The sequence below is a fragment of the Punica granatum genome, chromosome 7 (assembly GCF_007655135.1).
Source record: "Punica granatum isolate Tunisia-2019 chromosome 7, ASM765513v2, whole genome shotgun sequence".
NCBI lineage: Eukaryota > Viridiplantae > Streptophyta > Magnoliopsida > Myrtales > Lythraceae > Punica > Punica granatum.
The window spans coordinates 26,983,877-26,997,988 of record NC_045133.1 but is presented as its reverse complement, the minus strand read 5'-3'; the positions used below and the strand labels follow the sequence as shown (position 1 = coordinate 26,997,988).

Sequence of the window (14,112 nt, the reverse complement as noted above, 5' to 3'; positions counted from 1 at the left end):
ATGGATGCAGCTCAAGGCCTCTCCTATACTAAAACATGCTATTTTTTCATGTGAATATCGATTTAGTTAAGAATTTATGGTAAATGTTTAAAGATGTAAACGTACTATAGAATTGAGGAATTTCCTTATCAGTTCTCACTATGATCCATGCTCAGATTGGGACTTTGTATGAATTCCTCGTGATATACTCAAGGATGTCCCAGTCCCATATTTTTATTTCTCTTGCAATTTTCGTTTTCTCGAGCATTGATTTTCTCGTATCACTCTCTAAAAAAACCAATAGACAATACAAGAAAATTAGCATAGGATTGATTACATTGATAGAAGTTAGGTTTGACCTTCATCGCATTTTTACTATATGAAATGAAATAAAAAATCGTCCTATTTGTTTTTTAGTGCAACCATGTCATATAAAAGACGATGATCATACGTTATTAACAAAATAATTAAAGAATGTGATCCTCCTGGATCTGAACATCTTATAATAGGAATAAGCTACAGGAGAACTTAACGTGGGATTACTCGATGGAAGTTAAGTTTGACCTTCATCGAATTTTATTTATATGAAATGAAATAAAAAGCCGTCCTATTTGTTGTTTAATGCAATCAAGCCATGTATAAGACGAGGATCAAACGTAATTAACAAAATAATTCAAGGACGTAATGTAATCCTCTTGGATTTGAACATTTTATAATATAATTGATGTAGACACAATGAGAAGATTCCAAGGCTGAAAGTTTATAATTATACCCTTCTGCTAATGGCCACAGATGCCGTTCGTGGTGGCGGCGGCGGCGGCATAAAGCCAAACTCATATAGAACTTCTGGCCCATATTTTAATGAAATTTACCCCTAAATTTTGTGCTCCAAATTTTTTCTATCTATTTGAAAAAAAGAAGAAGCTTATTTGGATAAAATCATATTCGTAATCCGCTGATAACTGAAAAATAAATAAATTATAAACAAGATGAGTATGTCGAGAATATTGTTCGAAGAATAATTGTTTATGATGATTCTTTGTATCCTTTCATTATGATATATTATAAATTCATAGATCTACAACAGATTAGTGAAGAAGAAACAGAATGACTTTGAATTAGCCATCTCATCGAGACAGAACCGAAAAAATACTGCTGCTAAGAACCCGATTTTCTGTTGAATTTTATTTCGAGGAAATTGTGATTAATAAACAGGAAATTATAATACTAGTACAAGTTGATGGTTTTTTTTCCTCCTCATAAAATGCAAATGAAGAATCAGCAGTGGGGGCAGGGAACAGAGAGGGAAACTTTGAGCCACCGGTAGCAACATCACCCGCTGAAATCGCGACACGTGGCGACCACGGGATAGCCCCTCCTACGGCATAGCGTCCAGGTTCAATGAACCTGACCTTCCCTCCTTCATGACTTCATCAGTTATATTAAGACCGGACTTTTTCACAATAGTCCTCCGACCAGTTTTCCGACCGGGCAGAGAGTGTTCCTCTGAAAGCTCCGGCGAATGGCTCTCTCGTCGACGTCTTCCTCCTCATTGCTCAACCGAGCTATCCCTTCTCAGGAGCTTAAAGGTAACTTCCTTCTTCATCTCTTCACTTCCATCACTGGCATTTCGAGAATGAATCAATGGATGAAATCAGCTTTAGTTGATCTGTATTCAGCCTTGTTCTTGTCTCCTTGAAGTAGAAGCATGCTCAATTGGGCTAACTGATGCTGATTGCTTCCCTTAATTGAGAAATTTCAGCAATTGCCGTTGAAAATTTTTGAAATTTTCTCGTGGGGTTGGGACTAATTGCATTATCTTGACTTGGCAGCTCCTCTGATCAGCCCGTTTCGGCTGTCGGATCAGAAATTGGTTTCGTCGGTGACGATAAGTACTTCGAGGAGACTCAGCTTTGTCAAACCAGTCTGTGCAGAGCCCAAGAGGAGTGACTCAGTCATTCCTCTTGCAACAGCAACTGCTGCTGCCCCAGAAGTCGAGGAGAAAACGGACACCGAGGACTACGAGAAATTGGCGAAGGATTTGGAGAATGCCTCCCCACTTGAGATCATGGACAAGGCCCTCGAGAAGTTCGGGAGCGATGCGGCCATTGCTTTTAGGTAAGTAACCTCAATTATCCCGAGATTCGTACAGTATAAATGTTTTTGTTCCGAGTAGAAATGCCAACTGAACAATGTAATGTTGATCTTGTGTAGTGGAGCTGAGGATGTAGCCCTCATTGAGTATGCGAAGCTCACCGGTCGACCCTTTAGGGTCTTTAGTCTTGACACTGGAAGACTCAACCCGGAGACATACCAGTTCTTTGATGCGGTGGAGAAGCACTACGGGGTTCGCATCGAGTACATGTTCCCTGATGCTGTAGAGGTTCAGGCCCTTGTCAGAAGTAAAGGGCTCTTCTCCTTTTACGAGGATGGCCACCAGGAGTGCTGCCGGGTGAGGAAGGTTAGGCCCTTGAGGAGGGCCCTGAAGGGCCTCCGAGCTTGGATAACAGGCCAAAGAAAGGACCAGTCCCCCGGGACAAGATCCGAGATTCCTGTCGTCCAGGTGGATCCTGTCTTTGAAGGTATGGATGGTGGAATTGGAAGCTTAGTGAAGTGGAACCCTGTCGCCAATGTGGACGGCCGAGATATATGGAACTTCCTTCGAGCCATGGAAGTGCCTTTGAACTCTCTCCACTCGAAGGGATACGTCTCCATTGGGTGCGAGCCGTGCACCAGGCCGGTTCTGCCTGGGCAGCACGAGAGGGAAGGAAGGTGGTGGTGGGAGGATGCAAAGGCTAAGGAGTGTGGACTCCACAAGGGGAATATCAAAGAAGAGGGAACACAACAACTCAATGGAAATAGAAATGGAAACGGCGCTTCTCTTTCAAATGATATCTTCAATAGCCCGGATTTGGTCACCCTGAGCCGACCGGGAATAGAGAATTTGGCCAAACTGGAGAACCGGAAGGAGCCGTGGCTCGTTGTGCTTTACGCTCCTTGGTGCCAATTCTGCCAGGTAAAAATATATCACTTGATCTGATAGCAGCCAATTAATAATCTCCATGCTGATTTAATTATCTTACACTGGTGAATATTAACAATGGTACGGCTGTGGTATATGAGCAGGCAATGGAAGGATCATATGTCGAATTGGCTGCGAAACTGAAGGAGAGCGGAGTGAAAGTCGGGAAATTCAGGGCCGATGGAGACGAGAAGGAATTCGCAAAGCAGGAACTGCTGCTCGGGAGCTTCCCAACCATCCTCTTCTTCCCGAAGCACTCCTTGAAGCCCATCAAGTACCCATCGGAGAATAGAGATGTGAACTCTCTTATGGCCTTCGTGAATGCCCTGCGATGATGATCTTGGTACCTACCGCTACCGTGGTGGGTCCGGAACTTATTGCAAGAGCCAGTCTTGTTTTATATTGAAAGGGCTTGAGAGGAACTGCCGGGGAAAGCTGCTTGTAAGGAGTCCTAATTTTGGAGGGCGCCCTATAGTTTTGATACATTTTATTTTAAAATTCGTGCCTTTCTTTTTCCTAGTTGTATAATTCTAGGGAAGCAAGTCCATTTTTCTAAAGGTCAATAATAATAAAAAGAGAGTACCCCTTTCTTTTTATTCCAATTTAAGTTTTTTCTTGACTTATGTCCGATGTATAATTAGGTAAATGTAAGAAAAACCCAATTATAAATTTATGAGCGCCATCACCTCGGTGATCTGACAATGTATTTTTGAATAATGCCATTTTAGATGGTAGCAACTAAATGTCAAGCAACAAATTATAGATGTGGGGTGTCACTTGAATTGATTACAGACCAGAAAATCGGGCTTCGAGATAGGATAGTCGTATCATTTATATCTATTCAAGACCACAATGATTGGACCATGGGGCTTGTGTGGGTTTGGATAGATGATGTCAGTTGAATCGATTTCAGTCCGTGTTATCCGGGTTGCCTGGGTTTGGACAGACGTGTCAATTGGATGAATTTCAAACCACAATAGTTGAGCTTGCCCTGATCCAGAAGGATGTGAAATCGATCTTGCTTGGAATCACAATTCATACCATGCAATGTGAATTCGATCGAAGTGTTAGGCTAGTGATATGTCTTATGCCAATATGCGAAGTCCTCTAAAGGGTCGATTCTCATTGATAATGACTGGAATTTTGAAATTATTTCAATAATGCGGCGTTACCGTTTTATGGTCTGTATAGTTTGGAGTTTCATGAACGAGAGAAACCAATATCATGAGATTGGGCCATGAATAGACAGACAGAGGCCCATACCACACCATAAAAATGGACGAAAGGGATAACGAAGATCGATCTAGAAACTAATGCCATGTCTTTTCATACATAAAGACCAATCACAATTCTTAACTTTATAAATCTTATAGCAGTTCTTTATCAACCGATAATATCGAAAGGTTGTGATTAATCCTGTCCGCAAAATTTTCTTTTAGATAGGTCTTCTAGGAAAGAACTTTGCAAATCAATTTTGGAGTCTTACCCCAGCCAGTTCATTTCGTGGGTCCACCGATGGGCCTTTCTTTGTCTATCGACATCTCAAATTTTTTTTTTTGGGGGATAATATTAATACAATACGACATCTCAAGTTTGAAACTAAAAAAGAAAATAATGATAATAAGAAAAGAAAAATGGTGCACTTAAAGTGTGGAAGCAGATTGCCTTGAAAGGTTTATGGAATGATCAAATATCGCAAAAGCCCAATTTTGAGGTCATAAATCACGATCTAATTCCGCCAATGAATTATATTCATCCATTATGAGTTGCTGTTACATTATTATAGATTGAGTCTCTTACATTTAAATCGCACCCAATTTTGGGTATATTCACATATATGATATATCTATGTTAAAATATCTATATTGATGGTGAAACATATATATATATATATATATATATATATATATATACACACTTATGAATCTTTGCAGCATGCTGAAATATTACGAAATAAATGATGTATTCATGACTATGCAGGTCAAAAGAATTAAGGCTGGTGAGGTTCTAATAATTTGGAATGGGCGGGTCAATCATTTCATCGGTACAAACACGATAGCGCGAATGTCTTCATTGACGGTTGCGAAGTACCTTCTATATATTTTCCGAGTCTGGTCACCCAAAACCCAAGTATACGGGAGTCGGTCAGACCAGAACAAAAGTCAACTTAATTAGGGTCATATAACATGATGGGCACACATGACCGATCTATGTGCTGCCCAGCCTGCTTCTTCCACTAGGTTGACCCTTTTTCTAAATGTTTTTCCAACGAATTTGCTTGAACTAATTTGTGGACTTGAAATAAGCAAATAGTTCCTTTTCCCCATCAATAAGATATAATTTTAAAGAAGGATATATAAAGAAATTATGATAACTAGATATATTAAGGTTTTATTTTTCGTGGGAAAAAAATACTGATGATTAGACTAAAAAATTAAGTTTAGACAATAATATTGGAATTTTTCATAAGCTTACTTCCTTTTATTTTATATTATATTATATATATATATATATATATATATATTCTCTCAAGTAATTAATTAGTCGGTGACTCCTACTTTGTGCATGAAGAAAAAGTTCTTCAGTTGAAGCAATATCATAATCTTAATCAATTAATTAATAGAAGGAATCTAACACAGGATCAGCCTGAGAAATTATTACATGAACTTAGTTCACCATGTCATTTATGGACTGACCCAATAACAGATAGACATGTGTGCTTGCGTCAGAAACTGGTCCTACCCATAATTTAAAAATAGACCAACTTTTTTCTGATCTTTCGATTTTGCCCCCACATGCACCCCCACTCCACACTCTCTCTTCTCCTCCTGCAAGTCCAGCCACCTCTATGCTCAATCCTCACTCACTGCTACTCCAACCACTTCTGCTTCGTCTTCCCTTCGGACGAAAGAACTTCACCAGCCCCAACTCTGCAATGAAGCCACGACGTCCAAGAAGCTTCTGACGACGAGATCGAGCTTCCTTCAAAATCGGCTTCTTTGCAGAGTAGATAGAGAAGGGAGGCGAGGGAGCCAAACCCGAAGAGGCTGGAGATGGGGTTTCCCGATCGACCCGAAAGAGAGGACGACTGTGAGGGACAACGAGGATTGAGAGGACGATGGCTGGGACGAAGGACGTTGTCGGAAAGCATGGTCGGAGTGGGATTGTCACCGGAGAGGAGGAGAGAGGGATGACGTACAGGGAGAGAGAGAAAATGAGAGTGGGTGGGGCAAATTTGTAAAGATGATAAAGATCTGGACTTTTTTGAATTTATGCGTGAACCCATGTTGACATGTGTCGCTCCTTTAATGGGTAGTTCATGGCTGTCGGGGGTCCAAATGGCTGAACTTGTACTGACAATTATAAAATAATATTACAAGTGCGTGGCATGTGGGACAGTCCCAAGTAATTCTCAAGTTTGCCATAGTAATATATTGCTTTAAGACGAGCAATGTGAATGTATAGCGTTGTGTATCCAGCTGACACATGTGTTAATTCTTTTTTTCAATAAACGTGTGTTAATTCTTACCATTTAAGATTATGATAAATGTGTGTCGACTTATCATTTATTTATGATAACTATGTGAAACTTATTATTAATAAAAAAGTCTCACGTGAAACGGATATTTTATGTAATATTGTTATTACAAGACTCAAGTGGAGGTCTTTTTTTGTCAAATAAAGCAGCATTGATTTGTAATTTTCTTGTACAATAGCTCATAGCTTGAGATGAATGATGTTTAGCGGTATTCGCTTGCTTATAAGTCTTATCGCATTTATGGATGGTAACTTAATTAAGACTATGGAATTTCCATGTGTATTGATTAGTACTATACATAGAGTGGATCCCAATTTATTCCACAAACTTTAGCCAGCCTTTACAGTAAGCCTTTAAATTAATTAATCAGATCAAAGATGCTCCATAAAAGTTGTTCTGATGATTCTGTTTCTTTAACCAAAGATCTCTTTTACCCCCTAAACTAATATTTTGTGCATATTTTGCCCCCTCAACTATTGTGGAGGGAAAATGTGTCCCCACCGTTAGAAAATGAAGAATTGAAAGAAAGAAAAAAAAAAAGAAAGAAAGAAAATCGGTTTTGAAAAGAGAGATTAAGGGGAGAACCGGCACGGGGGGAAGGCAAAGACATCTGCGGGAGGTCCAATGGCGAGTTTTATACGCGCAATTCGTAAACTACGTTTTATATATACGGACTATATATATAATTTGGGAGGTTGAAACTCATTTGAAATACTTTGTGGCCAAGACTTAAAATTCGCATTCAAGTAATAATTAGTATTATTTATCATCTATTGGAAAAAAAAAGTAAATAATAATAATAAAAATAAATAGATAAATAAATAAATAAAAAGTGAATATACAAAAGAAGGGTCAGACAGACTGCCACATGAGGTTGATGGTTGCCGCCTTCTCCTTCCTTCCTTCCTGCTTAATTAGCCAGAAAATGCCACACAGCCACCCTCCCACTAAGCTAATTAGCTAAGGCCTCATAATATTGGAGAAAAATTTGCCCGCCACAAATCAAAAAATGTCGTCTTTTCACACTTCCAGAACTTCACCTTATAAAAACCCACTCGACCTTCCCACTTATTCCCATATTCATTATCCCTCCCAATTTCAGAAAATTGAATCAGTCTTATTTTTCATAGTATTTTGGGTTAGGGTGTGTGCGCGTGTGTCTGTGAGAGACAGACGGCTGAATTTGTTCCTATTGATATGGGTCTGGACTTAGTACTAGTACTATGTTTGTTCGTGTTGAGGTTCGGTGGTTTGGAGGGGCAGATGGTGCCGGCAGTCTTTGTGTTCGGGGACTCGCTCGTAGATGTCGGGAACAACAACCACCTCAAGCTCTCCCTCGCGAAAGCGAATTTCCGGCACAATGGGATCGACTTCCCTGGGAAGAAGCCCACCGGGAGGTTCAGCAATGGCAAGAACGCCGCGGATTTTCTAGGTGCGTAAATTTCCAGAACTCTCCTCAGGCATTGAGCTGCATGCGTCATGCTAGAGCGACCAGTAAACACATATCACACAATTTTATCAATGGTTGCGACGCAGCATGCTTTTCTTCTTCGTTCTAAACTTAACTATTCGATCGATGTTAAATGAATAGCTGAGAAGGTGGGCTTGCCACCTTCACCGCCATATCTCTCCCTCATCTCCGGCTCCAACAAGAATAACGCATCATCTTTCTTGACCGGCGTGAGCTTTGCCTCCGGTGGCGCGGGTATCTTCGACGGCACCGATCAGCTCTATGTAAGTGTCAAATACAGTACTATTTCCGATGATTTAGTCGTTCTATATGTGGGCAACAGTTACCTGAGCTCTTATAAATAGCATAATCATCCGGCCTCATATAAAAACACGCACACTCATTGTCGGTCGCCCCCTGATGACCATTAAAATCCCGGGTGCCTATCTGATGAGCTTTACGGATTTTGTTATTATTATTGATCCGAGACGAGGATGGAGGTCTCGGCCAAACATCATCAATTGATCAAACATATCTGCCCTTCAATACTAATCGAGATTTGACGGGGGGATGTAGTCCACGATTTCTGTGGCCCCCGTGGGCTCGGGCCCACTACACCTAGTGGTCGCTGTTGTTTCTTGCACCTGCAAAGTGGTCAGTGGCGCCTTATATAAGTCGGTAGGAAGAGATTCATTATTTGAATCTCATCAATTAAATCTATTTATTTATTTTTCTTTCTTTATTTACTTTTCTATCTTTATTCTCTCATTGTCCATCGAGTCTCCATCTCGATGAAAAAACACACACGCACACAAAGTAATTCTTTGGGCCCAAAGACAAATGCAAAAATTGGTACCGATATATTTTTCGGTCGTGTAACCGTCATTACAAGAAAATGACGTAACGAAAATTACTTGAATGCATTTATAAAGTAAGCCCATGGAAGCTTCAACTCTTATATGAGATATAGTATCTAGCTAGTTCACGGGAAATTCCTCATGTATATGATATATCTGAATATACGACTTGATTGTGCTAACTCTCTCACTGTTGCACTCTCTTTGATTGCACAATTGCACTCTAGTACGAGAAATATAATTCCAAATTTTTTTTTGGTGTGAATTATGGTATTGAGAAGTCCAATTGAGTCCTGATTAATTCAGTGGAGTTGGGTCGGCCTATTAATGGGTAAAAACTCTCATAACGTTAATTTTCTGTAATCATTAGGACTCGAATATTAGATTTTATTTAAGCGGAATAAGCGTCAAATTCAAACCGTTTGAACCAACTGTTAATTCCAAAAGACTCTTTTTGATTGCACAATTTGCACTCTAGTACGAAAAATGTAATACGCAAAAAAGAAAAGAAAAAAGAGAGGATAAAAATTAGAAAAATGCGGCGAGCGTTAATCGAGCACGAGACCTTTAGATCTCGGGTGTGACGCTATCCCAACAGAGATATCCCCGGGAGTGAGCATTAATCGCATTCTAAAATTATTTAATGCAGAGGCAGTCGTTACCTTTGTCGAAGCAAGTGGAGTACTACTCGAAGGTGCACGATAGCCTGGTGAAACAGCTGGGATCCTCTGCGGCGCAGAATCTTCTCCGGAAATCTCTGTTCGCCGTTGCGATTGGAAGCAATGACGTGTTTGGGTACTCTGGATCGTCCGATCTTGGGAAGGGCCGCACTCCCCAGCAGTACGTTGACCAGATGGCCTCCTCATTGGAAGGTTATCTCAAGGTAAATTTAATCGGAATTCATGTTGTTATACTTAGTATTAACTTACCAATAGCTTCTAAGTTATTTTTTTTTTCTTAATTTTGATCAGCGCTTATATGGTTACGATGCGCGTAAATTTGTGATGGTGGGGCTGGGTCCGATCGGATGTTGCCCATCCCAGAGGAACAAGAACAAGACTGAAGAGTGTAGCGACGAGACAAATCGCCTGTCATTCCTATACAACCAGGCGCTCATGGCAATGTTGCGTTCGTTGCAGTCGGAGCTCAAAGACGTGAGCTACTCTTACTACGATACCTACTCGGTCATGCAAAACTTCATCCAGAAACCAACTTCCTATGGTAATTATGGTTTCTCTAATCGTACGAATCACCTACCATTACATCTCAATCTTCGACACAAATCGATAACCTCGTGTGCTGTTAATTTCAGGATTTACGGAGGTGAAAGCGGCCTGCTGTGGACTAGGGAACCTGAATGCCAAAGTGGCATGCCTTCCCATATCAAAGTATTGTCCCAGCAGGAGAGACCACTTGTTCTGGGACCTCTACCATCCAACCGAAGCAGCCGCTCGCATGTTCCTCGATGATGCCTTCGACGGCCCTCCCCAGCACACCTTCCCTGTAAATGTCCGTCAGATGATCGCCCAATAAAATCGCAGAAACAAAGCCCGGAAACGATGATCCTTTCTTATGATGACATATAGTGTAGAAGACCGATTTGCGCTGATTGCACTCCTACGCCATATGTCCCCGTCCGATGTGGAACATTGTCTTTCACGTGCTAGTTTTTCTCCTCATGCCATGCGACAATGAAAGAATAATGGTTAAGTTTTTTAAAATAAGTAAAGAGTCATGTACACGCTCGAAAAAAAAAAAAATTTGTCATACATAGACAGGTAGAATTAGTGAAGGTGATTTTTCCTTTCTTGAATTCCAACTTTCGAACTGCTTCGATGTTTTCTCCCCTCATGAGGATGACTGGGCCAAATGAGACCCCCTATCAAAAGTTCACAATAACTCGTAGCATATACATATATGATCACTCAATAAGGTTTTAAACAACACCTATACAATGCCCCATACAGAACATTACTTTTACATGTTTCTCTGGCTTTCCACAATTATAATCTTTTTTATGGATACACGACAGCTAAAAATATCCGTATAGATAACCTAGAGGCCATTCTAGTATAGATCGTTCAAATGTTCATGTATACTTAGGTTGCAACCTGTGCGTTGCCGTGGGTCAAAAAAATTTCTTTAATTTTTAATACCACAATATAATAGATCTTAAATAGCCCGTTAATTTTAAGTGGACAAACATTACCTGTAACAAGGGTCTAATATTCAATAAAAGCATCTCGCCGTTACAACTATGTCAACCAAGCGAGAATTAGTCAAAGTCAACAAATTAGAATAATTCGTTTTAATTACCAAAAGGACATTTCTAAAATTATAAATAAAAAAGATACTACTAAAACTGGTGATTAATTGAAATAGGTAATTTATCTCTATGTGTTTTTTTTAAAAAAAAGAGGGAGATAGGAGCTGGGTCCTGCAGGTGGGGAAATTTGATATTAAACAAAAACATCTAGTCATTACAATCAAGCCAACAAAGTGATACTTAGAATCAGTCCATGGATTAGTTTCAACTTGTATTAACCGATAAAAGGACATTTCTAAAATTATAAATAAAAAGGTACTATTTAAATTGGGATACATTGCACTATAGAAAAAAATAAAAAATTGGTGGCACATTAAAATAGGCATTTTACCTACGTGCGCTAGTTTTAGATGATTTGGTATCGTGATTGAAAAGAAAGATTTATCTCTTAGTGAACTGACCCTCAAACCTATATTAATTGGACTTGTTTGACGTTCGAATATTGGGTGGTGTTTCTAAAAAAAAGTTTATATACTTACATTAAATAAATTTAATTTACATGTATTGGTTTTAAGCTATTTGGTGCTTGTAATTAGAGAGAGAACTTTCATTATTAGATTGAGCCCGATTAAACCTAAATTAAGTGTTATTCCAATTTTTTTTATAGGATTACATTAAGAAAAATTTAAAAATAAAAAAAAGAAAAAGGTGAGCGAGTGAGGAAATGAAGCCCACTCGCCCATTCCCCTCGCCCGGTGGTCCCTATGGACCTACTTTCAAATGTTGTATAAAATAATAATAATAATAATTTATCATTATAAATTAAATAACATGTGGCGTGCAGAGGACTAATTAATGCCAAGGAGTTGTCTGTCAGCTCGAATCGCAGTCAATACACAATTATAAAAGCTTAACTAGTTAAGGTGGAATGAATTAATGATCAAAACGTGCATTAATTATGGGGAAACTAATCATTTGGGCAGCGTATTAATCTAGCTAACATCTCCAGGTATGTTTGGTGACAACATGGAAATAAACAGCCCATCGAAAATTCTGTAAAAAATTTCCTACCGAAAGACCAGAAGATATTGCGTTCCATTAATTTCACGAAAGATCAGAAGATATTGCTTTCATCATAAAACATCAAAGTAGGACTTTTATATTAAGAAACATTGATCGGAATTACATACAGATACAAGACCAGAAGATATTCATCAACCTGCTGCTATACGGGACTGATGCATACCGGGGCAAATGATTTGGGAGGGAAATAGATATTCAAGAAACCCACTACGCCACCACTACACACTGTAGAGAGAGAGAAAAAAAAAGAGCAAGATATTGATCAGTCAGTCTTCATCTTCCGGGAGGCAAAGAGCAAGATGGCTGAGTTTGTTTATAGAAGTATGATTCTGTTTGTATTAGTCTTCCTCATTCTGCAGTCTAGTGGCTCGCACGGGCAGATGCTGCCCGCGAATTTTGTGTTCGGGGACTCTCTCGTCGATGTTGGGAACAACAACTACCTCCTGCTTTCACTAGCAAAGGCAAATTTCCCGCACAACGGAATCGATCTCCCCAGCCAGAAAGCGACTGGAAGGTTTAGCAATGGCAAGAACATCGTCGATTTGCTAGGTATGCTCTCAACTGAAAATTCCATCAGCTAGCATGGCTCCATGTATTCTACAGACACGAACACCGACATAAATATTCATCTGAAATCGAGTGCAATGCAACAGCCGGGAAGGTGGGGCTGCCGAGTCCACCGCCTTACCTATCTATCGACTCAGACTCGAGTACATCATACCTTTGCGGTGTCAGTTTCGCTTCTGATGGGGCAGCAATCTTCGATATCACATCGAATCCACTTAATGTATGGAAAACGTCTACTATGATCAATCTCAAAATTGCATGATCGAAAATATACATATCCCACAACTATCAAACATTTTGGTAAAACTATCATTTGCAGACGGAATCAATACCTCTGCGGCAGCAAGTGGAATACTACCTGAAGGTGTATGAATACCTTAGGAAGCGACTAGGATTTGCCCATGCTCAGAAGCGTCTATCGAAATCTCTGTTCTTCATTGTGATCGGAAGCAACGACATCCTTAACTACTCCCGATCCATCGATCAAAATAAACCCCCAAAAAAGCACGTCAACCAGATGACCACCTTGCTCAAAGCCAAGATACATGATATCGCCAATGATGCACGGTGCTACTAGACACATGATATCTAGACTACAAATTGCTGGACTTTTTCTGAGCAGATACTACATACTCACGGCGCACGTAAAGTTATGGTGGTGAGACTGCCTCCGGTCGGGTGCTGCCTAGTGCAGAGGATTCAGAACGAGACCAGAGGGTGCAGGGAGGACACGAATACCTGGACTGTCATGTAAAACGAGGCACTGGAATCAATGTCACAGGAGCTGAAAGACATGAGCTACTCCTACAGCCACACTTATCCTCTCATACATGGTTTCATCCAAGATCCTGCTTCTAGTGGTATTGTTTGCAGAGAAGGAATATAAAATTTCTTGGAGGACATTCCGCCTTTGGAGTTGTTTGGGCAGCTCTTTGTTTCCTTGGTAAGTGCTATTCTGTTCTTGCTGTCACTGACACTCTCATTGTGAATTTCTGCAGTTCCAAATTTTAGTTCTCATCGTTTGACAGCTATCTCAAGAAAAAAGAATATACAAAGGCATATTGATCACATGCCAATTTTTAGATCTCTCTTCATCAACGAAAATCTGAACGACTAACTATTTAAGGTGTTGTAGTAGCAAACTATTACTTATATGGGGCAAGAAAAATCGTCTCATTTGGTGCTAAATGTCTGTCTCTTACTCTTTGGGCAGTCAGCTGGGAGCAGGTCTTGGGATTACAGAGTTTTCACTGTCAGCAGACGGCGGCTTGTCGATGTTGTTCTATGAGTGCAAGGATTATGTACTTGTGGCTTCTCAAGGTAGTATAAGCGAGAAGGTCAATGATCTTT

At 40.0% G+C, this 14,112-nt stretch overlaps 3 protein-coding genes across 3 annotated transcripts; all 3 read left to right on the top strand.

The window, feature by feature from the left end:
- Positions 1-1,409: 1,409 nt before the first annotated feature.
- On the top strand, positions 1,410-3,707 carry LOC116215303 (5'-adenylylsulfate reductase 1, chloroplastic-like). Its single transcript, XM_031550957.1, has 4 exons — positions 1,410-1,568; positions 1,812-2,097; positions 2,194-2,995; positions 3,106-3,707. Exons 1-4 carry the CDS (start codon positions 1,502-1,504, stop codon positions 3,334-3,336), a joined length of 1,386 nt encoding a protein of 461 aa, XP_031406817.1. The 5' UTR covers positions 1,410-1,501; the 3' UTR covers positions 3,337-3,707.
- A 3,899-nt stretch (positions 3,708-7,606) lies between these two features.
- On the top strand, positions 7,607-10,801 carry LOC116213199 (GDSL esterase/lipase At5g55050-like). The gene is made up of 5 exons (XM_031548046.1): positions 7,607-7,971; positions 8,131-8,273; positions 9,496-9,729; positions 9,818-10,067; positions 10,159-10,801. Exons 1-5 carry the CDS (start codon positions 7,737-7,739, stop codon positions 10,377-10,379), a joined length of 1,083 nt encoding a protein of 360 aa, XP_031403906.1. The 5' UTR covers positions 7,607-7,736; the 3' UTR covers positions 10,380-10,801.
- A 1,693-nt stretch (positions 10,802-12,494) lies between these two features.
- Positions 12,495-13,339, top strand: LOC116214585 (GDSL esterase/lipase At5g55050-like). The gene is made up of 3 exons (XM_031549968.1): positions 12,495-12,744; positions 12,849-12,982; positions 13,082-13,339. Exons 1-3 carry the CDS (start codon positions 12,495-12,497, stop codon positions 13,337-13,339), a joined length of 642 nt encoding a protein of 213 aa, XP_031405828.1.
- Positions 13,340-14,112: the final 773 nt, after the last annotated feature.

Bases quoted from the DNA above. Each gene is read 5' to 3' on its own strand.
- LOC116215303 (XM_031550957.1), top strand. From the start codon at position 1,502: ATGGCTCTCTCGTCGACGTCTTCCTCCTCATTGCTCAACCGAGCTATC. The intron at 1,569-1,811 runs GTAACTTCCTTC...TTGACTTGGCAG, and splicing joins CCCTTCTCAGGAGCTTAAAG to CTCCTCTGATCAGCCCGTTT. The intron at 2,996-3,105 runs GTAAAAATATAT...GTATATGAGCAG, and splicing joins CTTGGTGCCAATTCTGCCAG to GCAATGGAAGGATCATATGT.
- LOC116213199 (XM_031548046.1), top strand. From the start codon at position 7,737: ATGGGTCTGGACTTAGTACTAGTACTATGTTTGTTCGTGTTGAGGTTC. The intron at 7,972-8,130 runs GTGCGTAAATTT...TTAAATGAATAG, and splicing joins GAACGCCGCGGATTTTCTAG to CTGAGAAGGTGGGCTTGCCA. The intron at 10,068-10,158 runs GTAATTATGGTT...TGTTAATTTCAG, and splicing joins CCAGAAACCAACTTCCTATG to GATTTACGGAGGTGAAAGCG.
- LOC116214585 (XM_031549968.1), top strand. From the start codon at position 12,495: ATGGCTGAGTTTGTTTATAGAAGTATGATTCTGTTTGTATTAGTCTTC. The intron at 12,745-12,848 runs GTATGCTCTCAA...GCAATGCAACAG, and splicing joins GAACATCGTCGATTTGCTAG to CCGGGAAGGTGGGGCTGCCG. The intron at 12,983-13,081 runs GTATGGAAAACG...TATCATTTGCAG, and splicing joins TCACATCGAATCCACTTAAT to ACGGAATCAATACCTCTGCG.